The 23121-nt window shown below is 47.2% G+C and overlaps 1 protein-coding gene across 2 annotated transcripts; it reads right to left on the bottom strand.

Annotated features, from left to right (window-relative positions):
- Window positions 1-6756: 6756 nt before the first annotated feature.
- Prpf19 (pre-mRNA processing factor 19) lies at window positions 6757-18692 on the bottom strand. 2 transcript variants are annotated; one of them, XM_034520712.2, is made up of 16 exons: window positions 18454-18692; window positions 16270-16419; window positions 16034-16110; window positions 14834-15032; window positions 14677-14750; window positions 14522-14584; window positions 13728-13769; window positions 13557-13631; window positions 13211-13286; window positions 12955-13064; window positions 11629-11784; window positions 11380-11449; window positions 11093-11178; window positions 10743-10913; window positions 10499-10604; window positions 6757-8889 (listed from the first exon to the last, which is right to left on the bottom strand). In XM_034520712.2, the coding sequence occupies exons 1-16, from the start codon at window positions 18470-18472 to the stop codon at window positions 8792-8794; spliced, it is 1572 nt and encodes a 523-aa protein (XP_034376603.1). In that variant the 5' UTR covers window positions 18473-18692; the 3' UTR covers window positions 6757-8791. The 2 variants fall into 2 exon arrangements, with proteins under 2 accessions (XP_034376603.1, XP_034376612.1); XM_034520721.2 differs by having other exon boundaries at window positions 14834-14975; window positions 18454-18691.
- Window positions 18693-23121: the final 4429 nt, after the last annotated feature.

Genomic DNA, 23121 nt, shown 5'->3' with positions numbered 1-23121 from the left:
AGGGTGTGGGTATTTGAGGGGGAACAGGGTCTTCTTACTCTATAGTTAAGATTAGTTTTGAGCTCAGTGATTCCTCTGCCTCAGAGTGCTGGAATTACAGGGGTGAGCCACATGAGAAACTTGTTCCTTGGGAGTCAGTAGTGTCCTTTCAGAATCGTGACCCCTATTACAGCCATGTTACCCAGAACATTTCAGTCCATAGCTTTCCATGTTTATGGCAGTGTCTCTGCAAAATTACAACCGAGGTTGTGATTTTACAGATGCTCCTGTCACTCACGATGCCACAGCCACTGTAACAGTGAGATGCAGTGCCTCGGGTGTGTGCAGTCTTGTGCCAAGTGTATACTAGTAGAGCACGTGCACACACGCATGCCCTCATACAGAATACTTGATTATAACCAAGGACTGATAACTGGCATACCTATTTCCTATGCTACATTTTTAACCACGATTTTTATCTTTTAACTTTTTTTGGTTTTTTCGAGACAGGGTTTCTCTGTGTAGCCCTGGCTGTCCTGGAACTCACTCTGTAGACCAGGCTGGCCTTGAACTCAGAAATCTGCCTGTCTCTGCCTCCCAAGTATCTTTTTTAACTGTACATGAGGAGGTCAGAGGACAACTTTGTGGAGTCAGTTCTCTCCTTCCACCTTGACACCGGTTCTGGGGATTGAACTCGTCATCTGGCTGGCACAGCATGTGTCTTTATGTGATGAAGTCACCTCATGGCCTTTGCCATTCATTTATAGTGTAACTTCTGCTTACAGCTGACTAAAACTGGACACTTATGCCAGTACGCTACTTGTGTGTAGCCTCCCACGTCTCAGGTTTACTACAGTCCTGACTCGATCAACAGGCTACGGGGAAGCCAAGCATGGTGGCCCATGCCTTTAATCCCAGCACTTGCAGGGGGTAGAAGCAGGCAGATCTGAGTTTGAGGCCAGTTTGGTCTACTTAGGAGTTCCTGTCCAGCCAAAGCTTATAGACCCTGTCTCAAAGAACTAAAAAGGTGGGCTAGAAAGATGGCTCAGCAGTTAAGAGCCCTGACTGCTCTTCTAGAGGTCCTAAGTTCAATTCCCAGCAACCACATGGTAGCTCACAACTATCTGTAATGGATTCTGATGTCCTCTTCTGGTGTGTCTGAAGAAATAAGTCTTTTCAAAAACCAAAAACAACAACAACAAAAAAAACCCAAAACTAAAAAGACTACGTGGAACAACTGACAAAATGTTTTATTCCTAAAGGAGAGGTGCACATATGTGGGAGTCAGGTGACACACTATGGGGTCAGTTCTCTTTTTCCTTTAAATGGACACAAGGGATGGAACTCAGGTTGTCAGGCTTGCAGAACAAGTTGTTTTTTGGTTTTTAGTTTTTTGTTTTTTTGTTTTTGGTGGGCTGAGCCCCACTAACCCACACAATCTAATGCTGACCTCAAAGCGACTCAGTGCTTAACATATGCCATAGCCTGGCATTACTCTTTCCCAGGTAGGGTCTGGGGAGAATGCCACTAAGCAAGGGAAGGTAGTTGTTCAGGCATAACAGCAAAATCAGAGGTAGGGAACAGTCAGAACTGGGCAGTCACCAAAGAGCAGCAGTTGGGAGTTGATGAGCTAGCAGGAGCTGATCTAGATGTAGGTGTCCTTAGAGCACCTGCAAAGCTGCCTTCCTGACAAGACGAAGCCAGAAGCCCCATGGACAGAATCATCAAACCTGAGCTAACTCTTCAGTCCCACTGCATCCACTGCAAAGGATGAGGGATGTACAGCTGACTCCCAGCCTCTGAAAGCCAACCTATTCACAGCCTTCTGGCAGCATAGATTAACAAGCTGGCCCTGATTTGCCTGTCATTTGGGGATGGCCACTGTTAGCATTCTGTCTAAGCTCCACCCCACAGTTACCTGGCAACAGCCAGGTAGGATGACCCACTATAAAGGGGGCTGCTTGCCCCCTCCTCGCTCTCTTGTTCTTGCCTTCTTGCTCCCACTCTATCCCCTCCCCCCTTCTCTTCCACTCCCCCCCACACAAGTGCTCATAGCCAGCCTCTACTTTTCTTTTCTTTTTTCTTTTTTTGGTTTTTTGAGACAGGGTTTCTCTGTATAGCCCTGGCTGTCCTGGAACTCACTCTGTAGACCAGGCTGGCCTCGAACTCAGAAATCCACCTGCCTCTGCCTCCCAAGTGCTGGGATTAAAGGCGTGCGCCACCACTGCCCGGCTCAGCCTCTACTTTTCTACTCCTCTACTTCTCTATTCTCTCTGCCTTTCTCCTCTACTACCCTCTTAACTCCCCCTGCCCCCGTACCGAATAAACTATTCTATTCTATACTATACCGTCATAGTGTGGCTGGTCCCTCAGGGGGAAGGGTTGCCTTGGCATGGGTCTGCTGAAATATCCCCTTCCCCCGTGCCTCACCACACCTCCATAGAACATATATCCCCTCTTTATCTTTTTAATAAACACATCAGTCACCATCTCATAGGTCAGGACCAGTCTATGTTCTAGAATATCATGCTGATTGATGGAGGCTGGGAGGGAGGCAGATTCAGCAAGGGGTACAAGAATCTGGAAAAGTGAGAGACATCTCTGGGCCTCTAGAAGGACATAAGCTTAGCTGCCACAAGGGCAAGAAGCCAGCAACCCTTATTTGACACATGGCCCCTTCTCCACGCTGGTTCTGGCCTACTCTGTCTGTCCAGGTTATGGTTAAACATGGACTCCAATACCTGACTCAGCATCTTTGCTTCTCCCTGGGCCTTGTGGCACTTTCCTGGGTCTGTTGTATCTTGCCATCTAGAGTCACTTTCAAGTTAAAAACAAAACCGTAAATGTCTTGTACCATTCTTTTGCTCTTCTATTTACCATTGTGTGTGTGCCTGGAGGTGTGCTCTGGCACACACACGGCCAGAGCACGGGTCAGTTCTCTCCTACCTTTATATAGATTCTGGGGATCAAATCCAGGTTGTCTGTCTTACAGACCCAACACCTTACCCACTGAGCCATCTTGCCTATCCCTCTTAAATTTATTTTTAAGATAATTGCATTTCCCTCTTCCCTTTCCTCCTCCAACTCCTGCCATTAAAAACCCTGTTCTTTCAAATTCTTTGCCTTTGTGTGTGTGTGTGTGTGTGTGTGATTAGTCTATATGTTATGTATAATGTGTATGTTTGGAAAACTCACAATCACTTTACAAAGCCAGAATCGTCCATAACTACATTGTAAATTATTTATCCTTATTTTTTTTTCTTGACACAGGACCTGATGGCCTTGAACTTCTGAGCCTCCTGCTGGGATTACAGCCAAGTGCCTGATTTCACTTAGCACTGGGTGCAGGTAGAGAAAGCACTGCCTCAGCTGAGTGAGTGATGTTCCTAGACCCAGTACCTCATTCTCTTATCATTTTAAGCATCTATGTTGCATAGCTTTCGGTTGAACTAGGACACATCTGATCTGTTAGAGGAAACCAAACCTATCACTTCAGGTACCAAGCGTGAATGCAGTTATGTAAGTGTGAACCCCTTTGTACATTGCTTTATCAGAAGAAATTCTCAGATAGAACTCCTGGCTCACACAGCAGCCACATCCCTTCTGACCGTGGGCTGAGAACTGTCCTCTCTGCCCCTCCAGATTATTCTAGATCTTTGCCTATCTGAGCACCACTACTGTCTTAAAGTGATTCTATTGTTAGAAGCTTTGCATCTTCAAAGCTGCCTGCATCTTATAACCTGCTGTGGTCTATCTCCATTTCTCTTTCTTGTCCACAGAACATCCAGAAACCCAAGAGGCTTTGAACTTCTTCATAGTTCCCAGCAAGTGGCCATGAGGTTCTCACATTTTTATCTTTGAATATGGCAAAGGCCTTCCCCTGTATAACCATACACATACCCATTTGCCCTTTGCAGGTGTTACTTTACCAATGCAATGGTTGCTTACTTTCAAGTTACACATGATTTTTGAAATGATTGAAGTGGTACATAGGTTCTGTCAATACCTCTGTATCAAAGGGTTCTGTGGACAAAACACATATAGTAAACACCAATGACAAAGCTCTTGGCAAAACTAGCTTTCCTACACACATAATGGCGGAAGACACATTCCTAGATACCAACATCTCACATGAGTTGAGCTTAGAAGAAAACAGTTCCCCTTCTTCCTTCCTCTCATTTCTACCTTTTAGCCTGGGCCTATGACAAGGTAAATCAGAGCTGATGGGGAAGAAGCCAGGCCATCGATCCTGAGGGAGAGCAGGGCTGTTTGTAGTCCATCCGATTTCCTCTTCCAGCCTTTCGGCCACAGCTACAAGAGACACAAGGGTTCCCTGCCTCTCCACTCTTCTCCGGCACTAAGAACAAAGTATTTCCATGTGGCTCCTTAAAGGAAATGAGGGCTGACCTCAGCTCACTGGCTCATCGGGTAAAGAAATTTGCTGCCAAGATAGCTGACCTGAGTTTGGTCTCTGGGACCCACATGGTGGAAGAGAACCAAACCCTGCAAGCTGTGTTCTGACTTCCACACGTGCCAAGATGAAAGGGCACATACCACACACATATATAAGATAAAAATAAATGACATAAAAAGGAGTATTGCAGGGTTCACTGCTACAACTTAAGATATGTGGCTTCTATCCAGGCATTCCTGCAGGAACATTTAATGCAAAAGACCTTTTCTGTTCCAATAATGGGCAATACCAGACCAGTCTTTAAAAGTAAATAACAAAAATGCCAAGTTTTATTTTTATATGCACTTAGGTCACTGTTGAACTAATGTGAAGGAGAAAAAAGGAAAAAGCCACACAAATGGGATGTAAATAAAAACAAAACCTCTGGGAAATAAAAACAGTTTCTAATTTGAGAACTCTAGGGGTGGGGGTATGGGGGCTTCTTCAGAATCCTGACAATGTTGACATTCCACCCGGATGAGAACAGAAAGCCTGCCAAAGGCAGAAGTCTAGATGTAGGCCTCTGAGGGAAGAAACTGCAAAGGCTCCTCCACAGAGTTAGGGTGAGGGAGATAAACCAGAGCACCAAGGTAGGCAATGAAGAAGCTAGTGGACTAGGAAGGACTCTGCCTTAATAATGACAACTATAGACTCTCTTTCCATCTGTGCCATCCAAATTCTTAGTATGGGGGCTGGGGAACAGAGGAATCCTTCAAGTTTCAGTCCTGGCTGGAGTCTGCTTCATCTCGCCTCCTTGGCTGGACTGATGAGCTTGCTTTTGGTCTCTTCAAGACAGGTTTCTCTAAGTAGTTCTAGTTGTCCTGGAACTCATTTTGTAGACCAGGCTGGCCTTGAACTCGGATCTGCCTACCTCTGAGTGTGGAGATTAAAAAAGTGTACACCACTACACCCAGCTGGATTGATGGGCTTTACCGTCAGGCTTAAAGACGGAGAAGTTAGGTTAGACCTTAACACCATGGGTGTCGAGAACTGAGAGCCACTGTAACTGTTACTGACAGCCATCCCGAAGCAGGGAAACAGTCACTCGTTACTGAGGGCCACCCTGTGCTCACTCCTTGTAATAGCTCACTTAGCTCTCTCAGCCCTACCAGGGTAGGCACCACAAACTCGTACAGGCAAGAGACTCATTGTAAAAAGGTAGAGTAGGAAGTCAAACTGAGGCTTAATGCCAGAGTCCATACTAACCATGACCCTACATTCCAAGACCCATGTAGGAGGTCATTAGCTGTCCACTGCTGTATCAGCTTTGTCTCTGAAACTGCTTTAAAATCCCAATTCAAGGCTTCTCTGACACCTGCAGAAGGGAACTAGCACCACCTGCTGGCTAAAGGCATGCTTTGCAGAAGCTCAGCGAAGGTACTAGGTTAGCTGGGAACTAATACTAATTTCCCTGCATCTAGGTGAACTTGGTTGGTGCTCCAAGTTCAAGCACAGTGTAGACTGTCAGTTCGACAGCAAAGAGGCATGTTTTTGAACACCCAGAGGCTCAAATGTTCATGGGGTGTAGAAAGCACTGATCCACTTCATAGCAAACACATTCTTTTTGGGCACCAGGCCTTGTGATAGTCCTAGACCCTAACTACTAGGATTGGTGTGGCCCACAAATGAGTCCAGGAAGATGGAGCCCTTTAGGATCCATCAAGCCCCAAGTGAAAAGCTTGTTTTTATAGTGTCATCTCCCATCAGAGTATCTGCAACCACTAGCAACAAACACCCCCGCTACCCCCGCCACAAGACTAGGCCTGTTGACTGGGAATGTTCTCTCATACAAGGGATGGGTGGAGAGAGTCACTGGACCCTCAGCTGACTTCCAAACATTTGTTCCTGTACTTCCTGACCAACTGTATATAATTCTGCCTTGATTACATGTGAGCTCACTGTTCTCTGAGGTAGTATACAAACTTGCTATTCTATAGGAAGGGTGGCTATTTGTCTACATCTCTGGTGTATACCAGGGCTCCCCTATCTGTGCACTTCACACAGTTTCAGGATGACCATAGTGCTGTGCCCAGAAAGATTTCCCAAATCTTGTCTTTCACTATCTTTTTAGGTGGATCATAAAAATGCACATTAACATTTAACAGATACTACTCAATGGCTCTGAACTGGCTGGCTTTAGCCCAGGATGTCCCTAGGCCATGTCCTCCCCCTCCCCCCCCAAATCACTTCACTGGAACTCCACTACCACCTGCAGACAGCTGTTATCAGCCCATCTCTTACTTAGTTGTTGAACCTTATTTCACATTTACTTGGTTACTGAAGAACTGTAAGACACAATTTTTAAAAAAAAATCACACTTGTGGTGGGGAGTGGTAGCACATGCCTTTAATCCTAGCACTCAGGAGGCAGAGTGAGTTTTAGGGCAGCCAGGGCTATACAGAGAAACCCTGCCTCAAAAGAAAAGAAAGAAAATAGAACTGCTTGAGTTCTATTTAAACTAGAGCAGTCCCTCAAGAAGCCACAGCTTCAGGACCTTGACTCCAGCACTGACTGCCTTACAGCTCCAGAGTTCAAGGTCAAACCAGGGCATCATGGCCCAGAATGCCCACTAACCCTGGCATACTCACTTCGGCTTTACCAGTCTAGAGCAAGTTTCATCACAGTGAACGGTATCACTCAGTCATCTCTTGGCTCATTTTTTTTAAGTCTGTGTATTCATAGGGGGTGTATACATGTGTACACACGCATGCAGAGGGCAGAGGATTACTTTGGGTGTCATCCTCAGAAGTTCTTTTGAAATAGGGTTTTAGTCTAGAGCCCACATTTAGGCTAGTCCAGCCTGTGTGTGAACTCCTGGGATCCTTGTGTCTCTGCCTCCCCAGCACTGGATAAAGGGCTCATCATGCCTGGCTTTTTCACATTAGATGCTGGGAATTGAAATCAGCTCATCCTGGCCTAGAAAGCACTTTACCAACTGAACTATGTCCCCAGGCCCTGTAACAGTTTGCTGGATACACTTCTAGGCAGCAGTAGGCTGTATAGCAATCACAGATGGTTTCTCTACTATATAAATTTTCCATCCTGGCAGATAAGGTAAATCTGAATCTCCCTGCCACAGGACTACCTGACAGAACATACCCAGTTGTTCTGTTGTGTTCTCAGGGCTCCCTAACTTCCCCACAACACTCTAGGTGACACCTCATTTCTCAGGTCTTCCTTCCTAAGAGCTTCTCTGTGGACTCACCAATTCCCACCCTCACCCCCAACTCCTCCTTCATCTCACCACACTCCTAGCCTCAAAGCAGGCTCCCAATGCCAACATTGCATTGGGGTGGCCTACTAGGGCACTATGGACTCCCTGGCACAGCTAATGGTAACTTACCCTTAGACAGCTGCACGTTCCTCCTCCTCCTGCCCACAACTCACTTATCTCAACCTTTCCTTCTCCCTACAACCCTCCTCTCCTCTAGTACCAGGTAGCTTCCCATGTCGAGCAGCCACAGGAGCCCACATTAATCCCCCCCAGTTTTATCATCTAATGTTCCATTTACTGTGCTCTTGCTGTCTGCCTGGGAACAGCTCTACTTCATCAGATTAGCTGCCAGTCAAGAAAATCTCTTTGGTCAAGCCAGCTGGGAATCAATGTACACCATCTCCCACTGAAGTATTATTATTATCCCTAGCAATCCAGTCACAGCAACCCAGCAGTAGGCTAAGGCTAATCTTCTAGCTCCTCACTACCTTTCAGGCTTGTGAGAGAAGCCAAGCCAGGGAGCAAACAGCACAAGTGACAGGGGCACTGGAAACACGGTCAAGGCCTTCAGGAGCATGGAGACTTCTGACAGATGGCTTTTAGGCTTTTCCTTTACTTCTGTAGGGGAGGCTTCCTGGTAGCTTGTGTCCCACACTGTGCTCCCTCTCCCATGACCTTCCCAAATCAGGGTTTCTGGCAGACAGACACAAACTGACTGTTTACTGTGTGGCTTTTTTTTTTTTTTTTTTTTTTTTTTTTTAATGAAACTAGATCACGGCTTACAAAAACCTGCAAGAGGCCTCCTGCCCCTCCCCTTCACAGTTCCCTTGGCTCGCCTCCCTGTCTCAGAAGAGCTGAGACAGAGCAGGCATGGAACAGCTGCCACCACTGGGGGAGGTGCTGGACTCCAACTGAGCATTTTACAGGGTGACAGGTCCTCCATGTCCGTTCCCTGGGGCCCCAAGGCTGCATGGATAGTAGTGTTCCATGTGCCCTGGCTCAGACCATCATCCAGACCAGAATGAAATGATGTGAATGTCCCCCCCACCAGACCTCCCTCTCCTCCTAAAGTCCCACCCCACCCCCACCCTCTAACTCTAACCCACTACTGAGATGAGGCCCAGAACTGTGAAAAGGCATAAGGCCTACAGACTGTAGAATTTGAGGCTCCTGTCCATGCCAGTTGAAGCGATGAACTTGGCGTGGTGTCCAAAGGCCACTCCAGTGGTCAGGCCACTATGATCTGAGGAGAGAAGAAAGGGAAGTGTGAGAAGGCTATTCCTTCTTCAGGGCTCAACAATGATTTTGTTTTGAATATCAAGTTCCCGGCACAATCCTAGATGGTAAGGGTCAAACTGCACTGTATGACAATTCCCCCAACGGCAGGATTCTAGACACTACATCATCTTTAGCCAGCACTCAGCACCTGGCAGGAAGCAGCACTCTTTGTTGGTGGGGTTAATGAATACTAACCCCGCTCTCACCTGAGCTTTTGGGACAAGAGTACTTCACTCTGGCTGAATATCTTGGTATATATGTTTAGCTTTAGCTCACTGCTTGGACCTGGAATAGTCAGTCCATTAGCCTGTTGTAGCTTATAGGTGTCAAAGGCCAGGGCACACAGCATAGGGCTAGGTACAGAATGGATAAAGTTGAGCTATTCTCTTCACAGGACTCAGATAGCTGGAGAACATGGGCAAGTTCCTTCCAGATGCAGGATACCACTGGAGCCCCCAGCTCCTGAGAGAAAAGCCCTCTTGCACCCCCAGAGCCCAAACTCAAGGTTCAGCTGCTAAGTGTTGGGGTTACAGATGTGAGCATACAACACGATCCCACCCTACGATGGGGTAAAGGAAGCCAGGGCCACACACAGAGGGACTCCACAGTGAGAAACCCTCTTGCCCAGCACCTTGTCAACCTCAGACTTTTCTTTATTAATTCTAGTTGCCCTTAAGTAAGTACAGGTGTTGGGGGCTGAACACCTGCTATTGTGGGAAAGGCCCTGAATTCCATCTCCACACAAAGCAAAACAAATGCACTAAACTACCTTCCATCTGCTCTTCCCAACTTGATTTGTAAGTTTCATGACTTACCCAAGATAGACCCCAATAAAGAGTTAAAAAAAAAAAAAGGCCAGGCATGGTGGTGCACACCTTTAATCAAGAGGCAGAGGCAGCAGATCTCTGTGAATTTGAGGCCAGCCTGGTCTAGAGTGAGTTCCAGAACTGCCAGGGCTTATTATACAGAGAAACCCTGACTCAAAAAGCTAAAATAATGCCGGACGGTGGTGGTGCACGCCTTTAATCCCAGCACTTGGGAGGTAGAGACAGGCGAATTTCTGAGTTCAAGTCCAGCCTGGTCTACAGAGTGAGCTCCAGGACAGCCAGGACTACACAGAGAAACCCTGTCTCGGAAAAAAAAAAAAAAAAAAGAAAAAAAAAAAAAAAAAAGACACTTCTAATTCTAACCTATGCACTTTCATGTAAAGCCTCATAATCCCCACTAAATGTCTTCATTTATTCGAATTTTCCTGGCACACTAGAGAGATCAGTTTGCTCCTCTCAACACACAACTTGGGAGAGGCCAGCTAATAACAGTATTCACAGGCAAACAGATTCACAAGTCCTTTTCCTAGGCCAGGGCTCACATGCTCTACTGCCCCAGCCATAAGTAAGAGCTGCTGGGTCAGGGGTGAGAGTGAGGACTCAGTGACAGAAACCTTGCTGTGTTCTATTCCCAGGACAGCAAAAAGAGGGAATGGACAGGCCTATCCAAGCCAAGACCAGACCTTTGTCCCCACTTCTCTCCAGAATAGACACACAAGGCCATAGGAAGCCACAGGCAGCCTTTACCTGAAAAGTGAAGAATCTCTGTCCACTGTTTGCAGATGTAAATCTGGACATCTGTACCCCCAAGTGCCAGGTAGGTACCGCTCTGGTCAAAGATTAGTGACTTCACCTGCCAAACCCAAAAGAAAGGCAATTACAAAAATGTCCAGAAGACACAAAACAACTGGGAACAAACAGACGCAGCTTACATGAACTCAGAAACTACCACTGAGTAAGGAGAAACAGCTGAGACTGGGGAGGAGCTCACCTCGAAGTTGTTGTCCAGCTGCAATGTCTTGAAGTTCTTCAACTTGCGTAAGTCCCAGAGCTTGACTGAGGAGTCATCAGCTGCCGTAGCCAGGTAGTACCCATTCTCAGAGAAGGCGATGCTGGTAATGGGGCCAGAGTGGCCAGGGAAGTTGGCCACGTTGGTACGCTCCTACAAGTGGAGGGTAAGGCAATAAAGTAACATTCTGGATGCACAGTTCCTTGGTCCCACTCACGCCACACAAACAAAGATAAGCTCTCCTCTCCCAAGCCGAGACACCCCAGGGCCTGACACCACAGCTCATTAGTTCCTTCTCCCTCTGGGCCCCAGATGAGGGCTGCATATCCTACCTTCAAGTCCCAGATCTTGATCTGGGAGTCCATGGTTCCTGTTCCAAAGATGAGCCCATCAGGGTGGAACTGCGCACAGGTAAGAGCTGAGGAAAGGGGAGAGGGATCTGTAGTCAACAGCCTGCAGGAAGGGTGAGTGAGAGCTCTTCATTCCTCACTGTGCCAGTACAGGAGTGGCACTATACTGGTGTCATGGTAAACACTGTCTCCAGAACGCACAAGCCAGTGACTAAATGAAACGTATGGACAAACTGCAAACAAAAGAGCTCAGTGCCTTTTACACTTACAGCAGCCAGAAGTCTCATCTGTCACCTTGGTAAGCACACGCCCTGTCTGGATGTCAGAGAAGGCCCAGTACTGGAAATGAGACAGAAAAGTCAATGAAAAAGTGGGTCTGGTGGCCTTCAAGACAGACCCTGCTTCAGTACCCACTAGCAGAGTTAGTTCCCACAGAGAACATTTCCAGAACTCTGGGAACCTGGTTGCCCCCAGGATGAGGAAGCAGCCTCCCCAGGGCCCCCTGGCTGTGACTGCACCTGATCATCAGAGGAGCTCAGCAGATAGTCTCCAGTAGCATGGAGGCTGAGGCCCGTCACCGCACTCTCATGGGCCCGAACAACCTGTACACAAGAAGTGTTTGGGACCGACCAAATCCTGATAGTGGCATCAGGGGATGCAGAAAACACCAGTTCCTGAAAGGACAGAGAGCAAGAATCAGAGTCCAAGAGGTGAGATGCATTATAACACTCTCTCCAGAACGATGCGGACAGCCATGACTGCCAGCAACTCCTAGCCCAGTCTTGCCTATAACCATCTATCTAAACAACAAAGCCCAAGAAAGCCAAGGGAAAAAGCGCTGCTGAAATGGTCAGCACTAGGCCAAGTAAGATCTTCACTACTTGTTGTTTGTTTGTTTGTTTTGTTTTTCGAGACAGGGTTTCTCTGTGTAGCCCTGGCTGTCCTTGAACTCAGAAATCCGCCTGCCTCTCCCTCCCAAGTGCTGGAATTAAAGGCGTGTGTCACCACTGCCTGGTGGATCTTCACTAGTTATAGGACAACTGCATCAGAGAGCTAGTTGAGCCTATTTTCAGGCTGGGTGATATGGCTAGTGCAACTAAGGGACCAGAGTCATGTGCCACCTACACTAAAGACGATGTATTAGATGGCCCAGATCGAAGTAGCACTGAGCCTAATGTAGGGTCATTGGCCACGTTCCTCCCTATCTGAGGAAGTATGTCTGTCACCTGTGTTTGTCTGTGTGTGCGCACATGTATCTGTCTGTCTACCTGTCTTTCAGATCAGGATACAGCTTTCAGCTACTGTTCCAGTCTCATGCTTGCCACCATGCTCCCTGCCATGATAATGAACTGACCCTCTGAAACTGTAAGCAAGCACCCAATTAAATAGTTTCTCTTATAAGAGTTGCCATGGTCATGGTGTTTCTTTGCAGCAAAAGAATACAGTCTGAAGAGAAAGACTAACTGGGAGGCACTGCTCCAGTCCCTGAGGTAGCAGCATACCAAGCCACTGTATCCTTAGCTCAAATCTTATGAGGCCATCAATCTCGTCTAATCAGCTACCTTTCTCCTCTAAGCCAAGAGCTCTCATCTATCTGAACTCACACTACTTTCAACAGTCAACATGGAGCTGTGCCATCTGTAGCTTATTTATGAACACTCTAGGGTGTTTATTTTTTATTTGTTGGTGGCATTTACTTTCTCCCTTGATTTGAGAGCCACTGTTTTGGGGGTCATCATGGAGACCATCAATGCCTGCTTCATCAAAACACTAGGAATTGGGCAATTAGCTCTGAGACTCAAAACCACTGGCATTGGACTTAGGTGACTTCGAGAGTGCCTTACCTGAGAAGGATGAAACACCACACTGGTGACCTTCTTGGTGTGGCCTTTGAGAGTGGCCAGGATTTGCTCAGTACTCTTATCAAAGACAACAACATTTTTATCTGCCCCACCTGGAGAAGATCCAAAGAAGACAAAATGAGCCAGGCCTTTAAGTACCCTGGGCTACAGAAAGTATTTCTGCAGAGGACCAAGGGCTTGTACCTTCCCTGGGTCCTGCCATCCCTCATCTTGGCTGTCAGGCCAGGCCCAGACTCACCAGTGAGAATCTTGTTGGTGTCTGAGGGACACAGGTCCAGAGCGAGAATCCCAGGAATGCTAGCACTGTGTAGCCCCTTTGCAGACAGAGCCACATGCAACCCAGTCACTGCCAAATTCAAGACACACAGCTCCTCCACTCCTCTTCCCCACACCTCTAATAGTCCTCCCCAACCAGTAAACAAGAGCGAATTCTATCCGTTATCCATCCAGCTTGGCTGGCTGCCTGGATGCACCAATTCCCCCACGGCATGGCTGGACAGAAGAGCAGCCAACGCCAGACGCCATGCCAGGGACCTGAGTAGCATTTCCCATGAGTCCTCAGGCGGCCACCTTCGGTCACTCACCACATGGGATGCCACCTGCCGGTACTTGCTGAGCTCCTCAGGCTTCACCAGCTCCTCAGGGACAGTCTTTCCTCTCTGAGAAAACAAAAAACCCAAAGAGCAGCAATGAAAGAGGGCTTCAACCAGCCCTTTCTCCAAGAAGGCAAGTGTTCACAGCAGACAACAACTCACCTTCTTACGCTCTGTGGTTAGCACAGTGGCCTTGTCTTGAAGCTGTGGAGAACATAAATAATTTTGTGAGAAAAATAATTTTGCAAGAACAAAGCACACTGGGTGCTAGTCACATCTGGTATCATAAGCATCATCAAAAACATGCTATTTGCCAAGGAAAGGGATAAAAGTTGACACATTTCCACCCTGATCTTATAAGGTGAGGTTTCTATGACCTTATGGTACAGCTGAGAAAACTGAACATCCAAAGAACTCCCTTGCCAGAGCAGGTAGGGACAGGAACTAGGTGGTAGTGCTCTGAGACCAGGTCTAGGCTACAAACATGAGAGCTCAGATGAGCTGCTCACACTCCACTGGACCCACAAATGAAGACTACATTCAACAGAACCCCGAGTTACAGTCTGGAAGCCTGCTCTGCCTCTTCTCAGCTATCTGACTTGATACTTCTCATCTTAAGATAAAGATAACTCATTCTAAGGCAAAACCTTCAAAATCTGCAACAAAATGGCTTAATATCAACAAAGATAGCAATAACCAAAAGAGCTAGAAACTGCCCTTATCAGTAATTACATCTTTCCCACAACAAGCCTGTGAAGCACACACACCTCATTCTATTCAGAAGCCAAGGAAATGAGACAAAGAAAGCCAGACTAAAGTAAGCCTCATCAGAAAGCTCTCGGTTGGCAGTGCAGGCTCCCCACATTACCCACCATGAGAGATTCTTACAGGCTCCCAATGCCTACAGTAACTAAGGGGAGGGACTGCAGTCCCAATCAGAGGAGCCCATGACTTACCTTCTGGATAATCTCAGGGGTCATTCCCACCAGCTCACCCAAATCCATGGGCTCTCCTGCACCCTGTAGAAAAGAAAGGGAGAGTGGGAGGGCCTCATGATACCAAAAGCATCTGTGTAAAGGACAACTACTGGGGCCTGGAAGGGAACACTTACCACAACACTGGGCTGTGAGCTTGGCACAGCCTGAGGTACAATAAGGCCAGCCTGTGGTTTCAGTGTAGCCAGAGCTGAGAGAAAAGATGATGTTAGAAATGGGACATTACAAAGCAGGGCCAGCAGAAGGTGGGGAGCAGCAGGGAATACGAGAGACCTTCTCGAGCAGCAGTGACTTCCTTGGTGAGCCGGGCAATGACTCGGCAGGCAGCATCGTGCTGGTACAGAGCATGGGACAGCTCCTGACGGGTTGTCTGCAGCTGCTGGCGAAGAGTGAAGCTGTGCAGCATGACTGCATCCTGGGAGAGGGTAGGCCACTGTGAGGACTGGGGGAGAGCCGGAGAATTCGGCCAACCCTAGAGAAGAGGACACCACCTCCTATTCTACACTGAAACCAACCTGAGCTAATCAGAGACCCAAGCCAACATCTGAGTGACCCCGAATGCCCTGTACAGCATTCAGGCTCCTACCCCACACCACACCCTGGACACACACAGAGTGGGAGTTAGCTCTTTCCCACCTCCACCTTTGCTATTCACTAGCAAATTGCAGGTATTAATGTCCTCACCTCTCTGAAAATAAATAATTACACTGCTGTGGTTATTTACTGGTTACCCTCAGCAAATGCAGAGCCTAGTAATGAAAGGGTCCCTGGTGTCACAAGGCAAATATGTCAATTGTATTCTACTTCTTACAGAATCCAGATAGACAGTGCTAATGAGTGGCCTGTGGTCAGGAAGTCAAGTCTCAGAGGCTGAGCAATGTGTCCTAAGTCACAAAGGCTGACAGTGGAGAAAACTTTAGAATCTAGGTCTGCAAGAGTTCCAACAACCAGGCGCCTCTTGTATTGCCATCCTGTTCCTCACAAATGAAACAAGGCTGGCACGAAATGAGGGGGCTGCTCAGTGGTACAGGGATTACATTAACCCTGTGTTCATCACCCCCAAGAGCCAAGCCTGGTGGTTGGCACTTATAATCCTAGCACTAGAAGGCTGAAGCCAAAAGATCAACTTTCAGACCAGTCTAGGCCACAAAGCAAAATCCTATCTCAAGACAATAAGAAGGCCTGCAGAGAGTTGAGAGAGCCCGGGAATTAAGAGCACTTGCTGTTCTTCCAGAGGACCCGGGTTCGATTCCCAAAACTCACATGGTGGTTCCTAACTGTTTATAACTGTAGCTCTAAGGTATCATACACCCTTCCCCGCCTCCCAAGCACCAGGCTCATAAGTAACACACAGTCACACATGTAATCAAAAGACCCATACACATAAAATAAAATAAAAAAAGAGGGAGGGAGGCCCCATCTTTTCAATCCCCAGGTTCTTGCCCAGAGGTGCATTCTTTTCACAGAACTCACCCACTCATCCTGCAAAGCTTTCAGAATGGCTGGGATGCTGGTGGCGGAGGGAGGCTTGGGCCGGATTGGGTGAGCAACTGCCAAGAGAGGTAGCAAAGTAGATATGAAGAACTAGAACCCAGGGAACTCTTCCCCTCCCCACTCACAGCCACCATCTTCTCCACCAGATTGGCTCCACCCCCCACTCTTGAAGGCTGAGCTGAGATGGCCTTGGATTGAGGCTGCTGGGCAGGCACCTTTGATGTCGATAAGCTGCTCCTCTGAGAGAGGCTGGTTGTTGACAGGATCTGTGCCATTCTCTGCAATGTACTTCTCAATGAGTCGCCGCTCATACACATGATTAGAGACAGGGGACACGCATGGGTGCTCTGGCACTTCATTGGAGACTATAGAGAAAGACAGGTAGTGAGCACAGGATAAAAGGGGACTTGGGCTAGAGGAGATTCTTCATTGTGTCAGCCCCAAGACACTGTCCTCATAGTCAGCTATCAGGAAGCAAGGTCTGTGGCAGCAATCCTGCCTGTACTTGGTCCTACAATGCTTGCCAACTACTTAGCTAGATTCTCTGGTCTGCTGATAATAAAAGTCAATAAATAATAACTGCACCGACCCTAAGTGCCAGTACTGTATAGAGTGGTTAATAAGTTCTGCTCATCTCATTTTTGAACCCAGACAACTAGGCACGTGACAGAGGAGTGCACAGAGTCCATCTCAAACCTCTGTCATCCATCCGGAGCCCTTGACAGATCAACAGGAGAAATTACAAAGCAACGTGACAAGCACTGATAAATTAAAATCAAACAAACAAACAAAAACTTTCCATAGCTCTGATACTTCGTGCCAAGCAAGAGTCTATTCTAAGCGCTTGACAGAATAGTCTGCGTACCCTTGAAGATGGGCGTCACAGCTGTCACTGACCTCCAGGACAATGCAGACACTAAGCAGACACTTGATAAACATCAGAACAGAGTAAATGAGTGCAAAAGTACTGGAGCTCAGAAAAGAATATCCCAAAGTATGGAGCCCTGGGCATGCCGAACTACCAAAATAGAAAATAAAAATAAAGAAATTAAGGCCCCCAAAGCAGGGTCAGAACCAAGGTCTCTCTGACCTCAGACCCTCTTGTTTCTCTACCTTCCCCTAAATAGGGACAACTGATTCACTTTAGCGACAAGTGGAAGCCACCTCCACACTCACTCTTCTGGAGGCTGCGCTAAGATAGTGACTTATCACATCACAAAACAGTTCTTATTCACCACATAATTCTATTCACCCTCCCATCAGTCGTGAGTCACCATCCCAAGGCTTCAAGCTCCTACTCTTCCCTGTGGCTGCCCTTACAGTCACCTGGTTTTTGCAGGACTGCCATGCATACGTAATAAGTATGGATCTGTTCCATACTTAAAATCCATATTTTGTATATGGCTTTCTTGTTCTATTCTGTTGGTTTATCGCACTACTCAACGACTGAAGCTTTCTGGGAGCTTTCCCTCTCCTACTAGAGGAAGGATAGCCCTGGGCTTGTAAGAGTGTTGTCTCAAAGATGAAAAATTTGCAACCTGCAATTTCTTCAGTATGAGATTTCCTTTTCTGTTTGTTATTTCCCTCTTTCCTTGCCCTCTTTGAACTAATGGCAACGTTCTGAGAGGGAAATAGAGAGGGTGAGGAAACTAGTAATGTGGTAAACAATATGGGAGAACACCCGCAATGCCGTAATACAACACCCAAAGACAAGACAGTATACTGCATGGGAAAACCATGGATCCAGGCTCAAAGAACCGAGCTCCATCGCTTAGTTTCGTTGCACATCCCTGGATAAACCCATTCTTCAAGACTTCCGACACCCTCTGTAATTCACGGATCTTTATTTCCCTTCAGACAATTCTTGTAAGCATAAAATGAGATCACCGTTTGGAAATGCATCGTAAATCAATACAGGTTTTCTAAACATTCACTGTTTTCATTAGTCATACTGCGCGAGGCTAGAAGCCAGACACCTGGCTTCCAGCCCTGTCTCGAAGTCACTGCGTGATCTCTGCAAATCGGAAACTCCGATTCCTAAGCGAGGTATCCCAAGCAATACCCACTGCAATGCTTTCAATTTTGCAGATGGGGAAACTGAGGCCCAAACTCGCCAGAGCCCGGATCACAATCGGAGGCGAATCCTGGACACGTCCTCGGGTTTTTGACACTAAGAGCTGTTTTTCACTGCACCAGCTCCTCCCCCCACTTCTGCTCAGGCCTGTCTCAGTTCTGTAAAACGACGATGGTTTCAAAAGACCCCTGAGACAGTCATTCTTCCCAGGTACGTGAACTGCGCAGCACTGCTCAAATGCACCCTGCACGCAGGGCCGGGGGCTCCAGGGCCCGAGTCACAGCGGCCGCACACGCTCCCGCCTCCCGCCGCAACCAGCACTCACTCGAGCAGATCAGGGACATGGCGCCGTCGTAGCGCTGCTGCCAGTCGCCTCACAGCGGGTTCCCGGACTAGCTCTGCAGCCTCCGCGGGCCACTTCCGGTCCCCCGCCGCTTCCGGAGCGCTCGGACGCGGGGAGACAGCTGCCCGGCGTGGCGATGCTCGCACAACTGCTTCACGTGGGGAGGTGGCCGGTGGCGCGCCTCAGCCTTCTGCAGCTAACGGAAACTGCCCTTTCCCAGCATGCAACCGAGCAGGAAAAGGCCCGCCTCGAAACACTCGGCTGTTTCCGCATTGGCTCGGCTCCTTCCGGCGAGCCCTCCAAGAGGCCTGAGGCGGGAAGAAGAGCAGAAACTACATTTCCCATGAGGCTGTGGGGCTCTTTAACCTTGGAATCCAGCCAGAAGCTGTTTTTGAGGTGGAGCTGCCGTCACCCAGGGAACACTAGTCTTTGAAACCGTGTGTGCAGGACAGATTTCTCAGGAGCTTGTAAAAATGCAGATTCCTAGGGTCTGCCTTAGGTAGTCGGTAGGCATGATTCTCTGCTTTTTGAGTGCTGAAATCAAAGATAGTGTGTCACCACTATCTGGCTTAACTGTGACATTTAGAGGTGGGATCTTTGGATTTTTTTTTTTTTTTTTTTTTTTTTTGGTTTTTCGAGAGAGGGTTTTTCTGTGTAGTCCTGGCTGTCCTGGAACTCACTCTGTAGACCAGGCTGGCCTCGAACTCAGAAATCCGCCTGCCTCTGCCTCCCAAATGCTGGGATTAAAGGCGTGTGCCACCACCGCCCGGCCGGGATCTTTGGAATTAGAGTAAGACATTATAAGAATCCTGGTGGAGCTGGGTGGTGGTGGCGCACGCCTTTAATCCCAGCACTTGGGAAGCAGAGACAGGCGGATTTCTGAGTTCGAGGCCAGCCTGGTCTACAGAGTGAGTTCCAGGACAGCCAGGACTACACAACTACACAGAGAAACCCTGTCTCGAAAAACCAAAAAAAAAAAAAAAAAAATCCTGGTGGGGTTTTTATAGGGAAAGAGTGAATAGGCACAAATAAACGAATTGACTTCCACAGTAATGTGACACCAGCAAGGAAGAGGCCCTGGGTATTGTCCAGTCCTGGCTGTCCTGGAACTCACTCTGTAGACCAGGCTGGCCTCGAACTCAGAAATCCACCTGTCTCTGCCTCCCAAGTGCTGGGATTAAAGGTGTGCGCCACCACCGCCCGGCTTGTGTCATTCTTTTTGAACCTTGTGCTTCTAGAACTTTGAGCCAAGAGAACCCTTTTTTCTTTAAAGTAGCCTGCCTCAGTATTTTGTTAAAATAATTGTTCTCTGCCTCCTACCAGCTTCTTTTGTTTTCTCTACTAAAGACCAAACCTGCTTCTGAGCCTGATACCTGAGTTCAATCCCTAAGACCCACATTAACAGAAGGAGAGAACTGACTTCTGTATATTATCCTCCAACGTACACACACACACACACACACACACACACACACTAAAATAAATAAATAGGCTAGGCCTAGTGGCACATTGAGAACTTGTCTCCAAAAAGTAAGTAGATAAATTAAAACTAAAATAGTATCAGTCATACTGGGGTTCTATGTTACCAAATTAAAATTAGCTTTCTGACCTTCTAAGAAATCAGGACAGAAAGAGGTAATGGTCACATTTCCTAGCCATGCCAATTGCAGCAAGCATGATAACTATGTTCTGCTTGCCATTGTCCTTATGAAAAGTAAGCTGGAGGAACCTGATCTTATTAACCAGTTAGCTCTCTGTGCTTCCCTCTTCGGCCCCCAACCTCTCAAGGAAAACAAGCTCAGTCCGTTTCCTTTGCTTTATTTCTGCTTCCTGTGTAGGAACGCTCCTCTCCGAGCCACCAGAATGCATTCTGGCTCATGGAATGAAGTGCTGCCCAATTCTACAATCACAAAATATAGCCATAATAAATCTTTATTGTGATCTAATTGGCTTAAGAGGCAGAAATGAGATGAAGAAAAAAAAAAAACCGCTGACATAGATTACAGTCTATGGAATGACGGGCACATAATAAGAAGAAAATTCCAGATGGGTAGGTGCTCTAAATACAATATAAATTAGAGCAGGTTGAGAAGATGGTACTGGGGATGGTACTTGGGCAGAGTATGAAAAAAAAGTGTGCCCTCTAGGGGAGATGATGCTTATTTTTAGCACTTACAATTTATTTCAGTGTGTTTGTGTATGTATGTGCATAGTACATGTACAGAAGGCAAAGGAGACTTGAGAGAATCAGTTCACTCCTACCATGTTGGTCTTGGGATCCAGGTCAGGTTTCAGACTTGACAGGAAGTTCCTCTCCCCAGTTAGCTATCTCACCAGCCCAAAGGATGGCAACATTTTTGCTGAGACCTAAATAAGGGACATGTGTCAGTCCTAAGACCACAGATATCTGACGAGCCAACCTCCTTCCCAGTCTCACCTCACCTTTCTCTCAACCACATTGACTCCTCAGTGGCCCCAACAGACCTGCGGTTGGTGGCTCAAAATGTTTACGTGGACACCTTTCATCAATTCCTTCCTTCTTCCCTGCCCCAGCCAGACCCTCCAGAACAAACCTAAGCCTCATCTTAAATATTGCCTCCTCTGTGGATCCTTGACCTCTGGTGGGCTTTTTGTTTTGTGTTGGGTTTTTTTGTTTGTTTGTTTGTTTAATTATTATCCAACCCATTTTGAGTAACTATTGTTGTTTTAATTAATTTTTTTTAGAACGTCCTCTTTGGTATCTGAGTCCTCCATAGATTGTGCTACTCTCTGCTAGTTCTCAAGAGTCCAGGAGTGTGACCCCAGTGCCTGGCACTTAGCAGGGACATTGTCACTATTGTTTATTGAATAGCAGGCTGCCTGACAGGCCAGGCATCTCAAGTATTTAGATGTATGGTAGGAAATAAATGAGTCTAAGTGGGGCCCCTGAACACAAGGTGATTAGGCCATATTGGTCTGGCAACAAAGCAGCATTTGAGTTTTGAGCTGATAACCATACTTCCAGAAATTTCCTCTGGAACATACATACTATGGAGTTTGGAATAGAATAGTATTGTGTATCTCTGTCCTTTAAATTGAAACATTCCCTCAAGAAGGAACTAGGAAGGAGGAGAGAGGGCTTTAAGACTCAAGGAACTATTGACAGTTACCAGGCTCAGTAAATTCAGAATGTTATAGATTTTCAAAGCTTCTCCCCACTGTTATAAAAGCAGTAAATCATTTGAAGAAAGAAAGAACTCTTAGTGGAACTGTCTGCAAGTTGATCAGGGAGCCCCAGGGAAACAGCTTTTGTAAATTCTCTCTAATGCTGGGGTGGGCCTTTTAGTCATGCAATTGACTTTGAGTCACCCACTGGCCTGTAAGGGACACCTATAAACTCACTGCTTTATCAAGCTAGGCTTGGGTGGAGTTGTTTCTTTGGTTGTTTCCCCAGGAAAAGCCACACAACACGTGGAATAAAAGAAATGAGACCTGGCATGTTTGGAACTTGGCCCTCTCAACAGTGTTGAGAGAGGGGACCTTTAGGAAGTGACTGGGTGGTGAGGGTTCTGACCGTATAGATAACAAAATTAACAGGTTAGCATTAAAGGAGTGGTTTTGTCATAAAAACCAATCTGTAGAGATGGCAGAGTGCCTAGTTAGTCCAAGACACTGGGCTTGATCTGTAGCACCACAAAAAAAAAAAAAAAAAAAAAAAAAAAAAAAAAAGAGCCAGTAGACGGTCCAGCAAGGAAATGTATCCGTTGTTCAAGCTTAATGACCATGTTCAATCCGGCTCCCACATAAAAGGGGCTGGGAAAACTAACTCCAGAAAGTTGACCTCTGACCTCCAATATGTCCACATTCGTATGTGTACACATGTGTACACACACACACACACACAGACACCATTTCCTGTCTGGCACATTGCTTTGAATTACCATGTGATACTCTGTTGTGTTATATGTTGTAGGACTCTTCAGGTGCTGGAGCCGTTCCTGGACTTCCTAGCCTCTAAATACATGAGCTAAATAAACCTCCACTGTTTTATAAATAGCCTCTGGTGTTAGCATTCCTTCTAGGCTCTGCGCCACAGTTACCTGGCAACAGCCAGGTATGCCTGACTTACTATAAAAGGGGCTGCTTGCCCCACCTCACTCTCTTATCCTTTGATCCTCTTACTCTCTTACTCCCTGCCATTCCCTCTCCACCTTTCTCTCCACGTGTTCCTGACCAACAGTCTTCTCTCTCTCTCTCTCTCTCTCTCTCTCTCTCTCTCTCTCTCTCTCTCTCCCTAACCCGCCTTTCTCTCTCTTACTCATTTGCATTTTGTCTAGGCTCCACCCCCACAGTTACCTGGCAACAGCCAGGTGTGCCTGGCTCTCTATGAAAGGCTCACTCCTCTCTCTCTTGCCTTCTCACTCTAGCTCCGTCCTCTCCCTCCTGCTCCTCCTCTCTCACCATTCCCCTACCCCCTCTCTCTTCACGTGCTTATGACGGTCCTCTACTCCTCTACCCTCTCAATTCCCCTCCCCTTGCCCTGAATAAACTCTATATTATACTGTCCCGTGGCTGGTCCCTCAGGGGGAAGGGATGCCTCAGCAAGGACCCGCGGAGGCACTCCCTTCCCTCCACACCTTACCGCACCTCCACCAAACATATTCCTTCCCT

Source organism: Arvicanthis niloticus, chromosome 1 (genome assembly GCF_011762505.2).
Source record: "Arvicanthis niloticus isolate mArvNil1 chromosome 1, mArvNil1.pat.X, whole genome shotgun sequence".
NCBI classification, from domain to species: domain Eukaryota; kingdom Metazoa; phylum Chordata; class Mammalia; order Rodentia; family Muridae; genus Arvicanthis; species Arvicanthis niloticus.
The sequence above is the reverse complement of the archived record's forward strand: the minus strand, read 5'-3'. Positions and strand labels throughout refer to the sequence as shown.

What these genes read in the sequence shown, in the direction of transcription:
- Prpf19 (XM_034520712.2), bottom strand. An exon ending in GCAGCTTATCGACATCAAAG is followed by an intron (nt 16,111 to 16,269) that starts GTGCCTGCCCAG and finishes CTCTCTTGGCAG; the next exon opens with TTGCTCACCCAATCCGGCCC. An exon ending in GCTCACAGCCCAGTGTTGTG is followed by an intron (nt 14,585 to 14,676) that starts GTAAGTGTTCCC and finishes TCTTTTCTACAG; the next exon opens with GGTGCAGGAGAGCCCATGGA.